Genomic DNA, 8592 nt, shown 5'->3' on the forward strand with positions numbered 1-8592 from the left:
CCATATCATGCGATACCGATACTGATATCGGACATATCATATAGAGTGGGAGAAGATAGAGCTTCGAAGAGCCACAAAAAAGAGAAATTCTTTACGCAAGTTGGAAAAGAGAAATCGTCTTCTCTCGGGTAAACAATGCACCCAAAAAATGTGGGACCCACTGTTTACGATTGCGGAATGCGGGGAACTTGATGAATTACGTAAATGACCAACTTAAAGATTTGGTTAAGCATCTTAATATAGTAGGTTTATCCATAAAAAACAAAGCAATTGCTCCTTGTTATGTTAATGCAATTAAAACATAAATACAAAAAACAAAAAAAGGTTGAATTATATAGAGACTTGTTATGAAAGTTTTCTTGTACTCCAAGAAAAAAAAATCAAGGAGTAATGAATGAGGCTTACATTCAGCTACGAGATTGTAAACGCCCTAATTGCCTTTCACCTATCAAACAAAAAAAAAAAAAACAAAGAAACAAGAGCTGAATCAAGGATACGAGATTGTAATCGCCCTAATTGTCTTTCACCTATCAAACAAGATAATATCATCAACTACTCTAAGTTATGAGCTTGGGCCTTGGGGGGGTAGTGATGATTCTTATGTGATGTCTTATGCCATTCTTTTCCTTTATTAGCATATTATTGAGACTGCTGATAATAATTTTCTTGAACAGAATAATCTTTACAATAAATCAAGGAAAACACAAAAAAATTGAAAACCATTGCTGTTTCTGGTGTTAGATATATTCCAAGAAAAGACAACGCTTAAATATTGAAAATAATAACGAATTGATCGAGTTTCTAGAAATGTGACCCAAAAGGGTTTGGATGAAGATGCTGGATTAGGTTTGCTTTTTGGTTGCGTTTATACTTTTTCCTTCAGCTTTTTAAACTATGACACCCTTTATTTTTTATGAAGAAATAAAATGCATTCTTTTACAGTGTTTAACTGCACCTAAGATTATTGTGGAAAATAAATATTTTTGCACTAAATAACAACGTAATTTATTTTTTACTGAACATCATCTTCCAAGAAAATCAGTTGTTTTCCTTCAATTTACATGCATCCAAATCTGTCTGCCTTGATTTAAATGATAATGTTTTCTATTTTTTGTACAAAACACGTGTCAAACTAATGGGGATTGTTCTTGTTTTTTTATAGAGAGAGAGAGAGAGAGAGAGAGAGGGAGGCGTATAACAATGGGAAACTGGAACTGATCCAACTGGGTAAGAACAAAATAGATAGACATACAGTTTCCTGAAATAATTATAGTGGCGCAGTGGCAACCTGGTAATTTATTAGAAAAGTAGGCACATTTTTATTATTTTTTCCTTTTAAAGCCCCTGACACACAACCTCCTCTAATCACCTCTCTCTCTCTCTCTAGTTCATAGCTTCACATGGCGGAGCTTTTCATTGCTGTGATCTTAGTCCTCTGCGTTTTGGTACTGTCATGGGCCTGGAGTGTGCTGTATTCAATATGGTGGAGGCCCATGAAGTTGGAGAAATGCTTCAGGGAACAGGGAATCGAAGGCCCTCCACGCATATGGCTTCATGGGAACCTGAAAGACGAGGTGAGGATGAGGAATGAAGCTTTGTCCAAGCCCATGAATCTCTCCCACGACATCGCGCCACGTGTTGTTCCCTTTGTTCATCAGACCATAGAGAAGTATGGTAAGTGTTACAATTTCAGATCGTTTGGTTGGTTTTACTTTGTCCAGTTTACTTAAATTTATCTTATATTTTTATTATTTTACTTTTTTTAATTTGTAATGGTTTCGATCCTGGAATGCTAGATGGACGGTCCTTTGTTATTCAAAATTTCCTTTACTACATACAAATTTAACATCTTAGGTTAAAGATTCCAATCCAATGGCTAAAGTGCATGGATTACTTGCCTTGTTTCTAGACCCCATGGATTATTTGCTTTTTAATTTTTTTTTTTCTGTTTCTTTCATTCATTCATCCATCCATTCATTTATTATTTCTTTCTTTCTCTTATTTTTTGTATGTATATATGTATGGTAATGCTGCTTTGACATTAATAGGAATAAGGTGCTGTTTGGTAGACCTTGGGACTAGGGAGTGTTTCTTAATGCGGAATTTGTTCTTCGTTACATAAGTGCCTTTTTGTTTTCAAATTGAAACCAAAGCATGTGTTCTTGGAATTCAGATCTGCGCCTCAAAATATTCCACAATACATCCCACTGTGTATTAAAAATATTTCTCAATAATAATAATATCATCATCAGGAAGACGTTGTGGGCACAGATGTGAACTCGTGTTCTTGAATTTTTGGTATGATCATTTAATATCAAGTTCATTTGATCATTTAAGATATGGGTAGAAGGGATGCATGTGGGGACCATTGCCATACATACCTATCCACCTCCTTTAAAAGGGAATTTATTTTCGCTCTTGATTTAACAAGCACTGAACTAAGGGACACATAATCAGGTTGAGCGTCAGCATTAAAAAAAAAAAAAGAATTTCAAGCCTTGATACAATGTTGATTACGTGTCCATTTGTGGCCAACAGCCTTTCCTACTGAGAGAGTTTTGTTCACCGATTCACAGGCACTTTTTTGTTTTTACTCAAAATAAATCAATAAGCAATTATCAATTTGTCCACTCTCATGGTAACATGCCCAACCCAAAAATTCTCTCAACAGTTAAAGCTGCTGGTCCCCAACAGCTTCCTTTGTGGGATGCTGAAAGGAACATCATGGGGCTACACAACAGAGGGTAGCCCAACCCCTGGTGGCAGCGAGATTTGATCCTAGGTCTCTACTCCGACGAGTCAGAGAACCTACCAACTGAGCCACCATCAGTTGGCTAAATTGCTTTTTTATTAGGCTTCATAAAACAATTAAAATTGCCTTGTTAGGCTTCGTAAAAATAGAATCAACTAAAATTGATTGATTTGGCCAATGGGGGGGGGGGGGGTAATTAAGTTCAAATTCCCTAATTTCCTCGCTTAACAGACTAACCAAGCTAAAACCTAGGAGAAGGTGATTCTAAAACCCGGGTGAAGGTGGGAGTATCAATACATCGTTAGGCTGTATTTGGATGCGATTTAAAATTTACATCGCTTTTGTATGCATCTGGTAAAATAGTGTAATTATTATCGACGTAAATCTACACTCTGCTTCAGTTTTACATGCGTTTGGATGGAGTCTAGTTTTACGTCAATGATAGATGTAAAACCTCATCACCTTTAAAGTTTTACATCGATAATCGATGTAAAAATTACATCAATTTTATCAATGTAAAACTTAAACACCTTTTTACATTGATTTCAAAATACAATGGTCATATATATTTACGGTTCAGTGTAAAGCATCATCAGTGTATTTTTACACTGATGACGTTTTACACCTCTTCCAAACACAGCCTTATGTATCGGCATATATGTATCTATACTTTAAGGGGATGTTTGGAACCGTGACCGTTTTTCAAAAAAATGATGCGACGTCAGATCCACATAGGAGTTTCAACAAATGCCCATGTATTTCATTGTTTGGTTCAGCCGATTATTAAAAAATTGGGCATGCCTTGAAAATCAGGACCCCACCGATGCATCAGTAAACCATTTCCCCCAACGGTTGAATGATGTGTATCCTATGTGGTACTTACCTATCAGAACATACACGAAAAATGGTGATAAAAATCACCTTAACAAACAGCATAGTATTGCTCATTGCCTACATGACAGAAACATTTTTTGTGAAAAACGAGTCTTAAAAACATGAACGTTTTTTCTTAAAAATCGATCCCAAAAAATGGCCACGCTTTCAAACACCATGTAAATCATACCTTTTGTTCTTCATTTTTTCAAGTTTCAGTTATATTAATTATTTAGAAAAAAGGCTTCCGAAAAATACCTATAAACATGTGTATAGGATTCGGAAACTAGAAAATACGAAACAATACAGTTGATATGAGGCATATCATATCAATAATTTGAACCTTGATAGGGGGGATATATAAGATATTTTAAGAGAGAGCAAGAGATATTGCAGGTTTATTGTCAAATTACCAAGCTAAAAAGGCTTTTCTGGTATATAATTGTGTCTTGTTGGTTAGACCCCATAAACCCGATCTATATATAGGGTCTCAGTTGAGAGTCTTGAGACCAAATCAGTGTATTTTCTTGTTGGATCAGAAATGGATCTACCCTGATTCAGCTCAAGATTCACCCGTTTACACCATTGCTTGATATGGAATATGTTCAAAGTATTCATATACTCGCGTTTTTCTTTTTCTTTTTTTTTTTTTGTTCTAATATCTTGTCATTGATTCATTGTATATGCCGTGTCATGTACAATCATTTAAAACAATTAAATTACGACACAATATTTTAAACTTTAATTGCATTATTGAGCGTGGTTGTATATATACAGTGCTGAATTCTTTTTTCATATATAGTTTTTGGTAGAAAAGTCCTATTTGGTTAGTTTGCATGAGCATTCAACTATTACTGATTTTTTAAATGCAGGGAATATGTCAGTAACATGGTTTGGAAGAACTCCCAGGATAAATGTTATGGACCCAGATTTAATAAAGGATATTCTTTCCAACAAATTTGGACAATTTGAAAAGCCCAAATCCAATCCACTCATCAGGTTGTTCGTAGATGGGCTTGTAAGCCACGAGGGAGAAAAGTGGGCCAAACATAGAAGGATCATCAACCCTGCATTCCATATAGAGAAGTTAAAGGTTTCTTTCTAATTCTCTTTCCTTATTTCTTATGAATCTATTTGATTAGCTGCAGCTAAAATTCAAGTTTTTTTTTAGTACTTGTTAACATGAAAAAGAGGAAATGTACCATAAATTTTACCCATAACCAAAGTTTAAAGAATGACCAAGAAATGGAACCGTTTTAGTGACTCAATGATTCAATCATTTGGGTCAAATAGGTCAACCTATGATATCATGAAAATGACTAAAAATATATAAAGAAAAAAGAAAGAAGGAAAGCTGGGTCACTAGGTCATTGATTCACTGGAGCCACATCAGATAAAGCAGTATTTTAGAAAACACCCTCTTGTTTGGTACTTCCAGAAAAAAACGCAGCTTGGAAATTGGAAAATTGTGGTCTGAAGCAATGCTAAATTCAATGTTTTCAGAGAAAATGATACGTTGCTGCCAGTAGTACAATGATGTGGCATCATCTTGGATGTTGGATAATATAGACCAATGCTGAAAACAATTCTACAGCATTGGTACCAAACAAAACCAGTGCGGTTTTCTCAAAAAACAACCTACGTGGCAGCATCGGTTCCAAACAAATAATAAGCACTACTACTCCATATGCCCAACACTAGGGCTTCTCACAAATAAATTCAAACCAACCAACCCGGCTTGACCCAACCCGATTTGGCCGGTTTTTCTTCACCACCGGTCAGTTTCGAGTTGGAAAGATGGGTGAACCGATAATTCAGTTCGGTTTTAGTTTTCACACATGAAAACCGAAACCGAATCGAGTTATCTATAAATATATTCTCACTGAAATATTATATATAATATGTATATTTTCGAAATATATATTTCAGTTTTAAATGTATTTCTAATAAATATATTCTCATTGAAATATTATATATAATATGTATATTTCAGTTTTAAATATATATATTTCTGAAATGTATATTTCAATTTTAAATATATTTCCAGAAAATATATTCTGAAATATAATATATAATTTGTATATTTCCGAAAAATATATATATATATATATATATATATATATATATATAAACCAAAACCGACAAAAACCGACCTAAACCAACCAGGTCGATTTTGCTTAATAGGGGGTCAGTTTCGGTTTAATCTTAAGGTAACCCGATCAGGTCAGGCCGGTTGAAAAAAAACTAGTAAACCGACCCAACCCAACCCGTGAACAGCCCTACCTAGCACCGTTTTTATGAGAAAATGGTGCGGTATTCCCAACACTGATACCAAACACCTAGTTAGTTGTTATTGTTGTGAGCTGGGGTAAATAAATCTAGAATCCTAAAAAACATTGCTTATAACTTGTCAAATTGCAACTTCTTAGGTTAGGGTGACATTCATAATGATATATTTCTTCCTTGGTGTTTGTAATAGAGGATGCTACCAGCATTTTATACAAGCTGTTTTGAGATGATTACAAAATGGGAGAAACTGGTTGCCTTGGAAGGTTCCTGTGAATTGGATATATGGCCTGAGCTCCAAAATTTAACTGGAGATGTCATTTCTAGGACAGCATTCGGTAGCAGTTATGATGAAGGCAGGAGAATATTTCAACTTCAAAATGAACAAGCTAAGATTGTTATGGATGTTGCCTTGTCCATATACATACCAGGTTACAGGTAAGACTAATGTTCCTATTGTGTTCAACTTATTCTAATTCAATAATCCAACTTCCTCAAGGTGTATATATATATATATATAACGTATGGACAATATGGTGTAAATTGATGGACACAAAATATGTTTTAAAATCCTTCTCTATTGGCCTCTATATTCAATAGTTTCATATCCATGTAATTGTTGTTTTCTTTCCTCTGATAATTGTATACTCTTTACTCCCCATCAACCTCTAGTTTTTGATTGATTGTGCTGTGAGGTATTTGCTTTTTCAATGGTTTTGATAAAGAATTATGAGGGTTTGTCTCTAAAAAATTTTAAAGTCATAATGATTTTTGGTGGTTAGAACAAAATATAATTGCACTAGATGTGCATTTTTGCATGGGAAACAGTGGATATGTTACAGCTCCAAGGTAGAAAATATAATTACTTTAATTATATATTGTAATCTTGTTTTGCAGATTGCTACCAACAAAAAGGAACAATAGGATGAAGGAAATTGACAGAGAAGTGAGAGGTCTACTGAGAAGAATCGTCAATAAGAGAGAGAAGGCTATAAAGCTAGGGGAGGCTAGTAAAGATGACTTACTAGGCTTACTTCTAGAATCCAATTTTAAGGAGATTCGAGAACATGGCAATGAAAAGAACATAGGCATGAACGTTGATGAAGTGATAGAGGAATGCAAACTATTTTACTTTGCAGGACAAGAGACAACATCAAATTTGCTTGTGTGGACCATGGTTGTATTGAGTATGCATCCAGAGTGGCAAATGCGTGCAAGGGAAGAAGTGTTGCAATCCTTTGGAAAAGATAAGCCGGATTTTGATGGGATAAACCATTTGAAAGTTGTAAGTATTTTCTCTATATTCACTTTAAAAAACTATTGCAAATATGCTTCAATATATGAATGACTCAAATGTTGATGCAATTTAAGGAGAATTCTTATATTTTCTGCTAATGTAGGTATCCATGATCCTGTATGAAGTTCTTAGATTATATCCACCAGCAGTTGCGCTTACTAGGCAGACTTACAAGAAGGTGAAATTAGGAGATGTCTATTTGCCTCCTAGAGTAGAACTCTCGTTGCCCACAATTCTCATCCATCACAGTAGAGAACTATGGGGCGAAGATGCGCAAGAATTTAAACCAGAGAGGTTTTTAGGAGGAGTTTCAAAGGCAGCAAATAATCAAGTCTCGTTCATCCCATTTGGTTGGGGTCCTCGGATATGCATAGGCCAAAACTTTGCCATGATAGAAGCAAAGATGGCATTGGCCTTGATTTTACAACATTTTTCATTTGAGCTCTCCCCCTCTTATGCTCATGCTCCTTGTACTATCATAACTCTTCAACCTCAATATGGGGCCCAAATCATCTTACATAAACTATGATATGTAGAGATAAAGAGAGTTAGCTGAGAGGGCTATTTCTATTTATTTACCTCTTGTTGTATTTTATTTTCTTCTTGTACACTATCTTCTCTTGTACTCTAAGGACAATTTGGTCTTTTTACTTTTTAATATAAATTTCTCTCTTAGGGTGTCGAGCTCCATATTGGACACACCTACAAACTTGTGGCTATCTCTTTCTCTTTTGGATTTATAGACCTAGACCAAACACTAACATGGTATCAGAGCAGGTCATGATTTGATCTACTGAGCTAGAGTATTCTCTCCCAAGGCAGTTTCGATCAGACCTTGACAGATCTGAAATCTAGAAGTCTATGCCATCAGCTTCATTTTTTATCTTCGATCTGCACTTGGAGACATTATATCTACTTGAAACTCTAGATCTAGTGTTGCCCAGAGGAGTTCTTGTGAACCTCTTAAGCCTGGTTGAAATTGGTTTGGTTTAAGAAGGGTTTTATCCTTCTCTTGGTTCAACATATTGTGATAGTTTCATTTTTTAGGCATTTGATCGAAAGGTACCTCTCTGTCATCATCTCTTCTTCGATTTTTGATATCAGTCTTGGAAATCAGCAATTTTCTTTATGATAATGGCTTCAGAAAGAGTAGATGTCCTTCCTGTTAAATTTAATGGATCGAATTATGACTTGTGGAAGTTTAACATCTAGTTTCATGTTGAGGCAAAGGGCCTTTGGGGCTATTTAGACAGAACTATACCTAAACCTGATGACTCAGATGTTAAGGCTTAGTGGAAAATCGACTATGCAAAAATTGCATCATGGATCATTGGATCTGTTGAGGCTGACATTGCCATTCCAATGTGAGGTTATAGACCAACTT

The 8592-nt window shown here is 35.2% G+C and overlaps 1 protein-coding gene across 1 annotated transcript; it reads left to right on the forward strand.

The window, feature by feature from the left end:
• Positions 1–1355: 1355 nt before the first annotated feature.
• LOC104610317 (cytochrome P450 CYP72A616-like) lies at positions 1356–7917 on the forward strand. The gene is made up of 5 exons (XM_010276879.3): positions 1356–1674; positions 4498–4718; positions 6105–6349; positions 6809–7196; positions 7312–7917. The coding sequence occupies exons 1-5, from the start codon at positions 1401–1403 to the stop codon at positions 7735–7737; spliced, it is 1554 nt and encodes a 517-aa protein (XP_010275181.1). The 5' UTR covers positions 1356–1400; the 3' UTR covers positions 7738–7917.
• Positions 7918–8592: the final 675 nt, after the last annotated feature.

The sequence above is a fragment of the Nelumbo nucifera genome, chromosome 4, assembly GCF_055504915.1.
Source record: "Nelumbo nucifera cultivar China Antique chromosome 4, China Antique-T2T, whole genome shotgun sequence".
Classification (NCBI taxonomy): Eukaryota; Viridiplantae; Streptophyta; class Magnoliopsida; order Proteales; family Nelumbonaceae; genus Nelumbo; species Nelumbo nucifera.

Excerpts from the sequence above, each read along its gene's own strand:
- LOC104610317 (XM_010276879.3), top strand. The coding sequence starts at position 1,401 with ATGGCGGAGCTTTTCATTGCTGTGATCTTAGTCCTCTGCGTTTTGGTA. Across the intron at positions 4,719-6,104 it reads TCCATATAGAGAAGTTAAAG|AGGATGCTACCAGCATTTTA; the intron begins GTTTCTTTCTAA and ends TGTTTGTAATAG. Across the intron at positions 6,350-6,808 it reads ATATACATACCAGGTTACAG|ATTGCTACCAACAAAAAGGA; the intron begins GTAAGACTAATG and ends CTTGTTTTGCAG.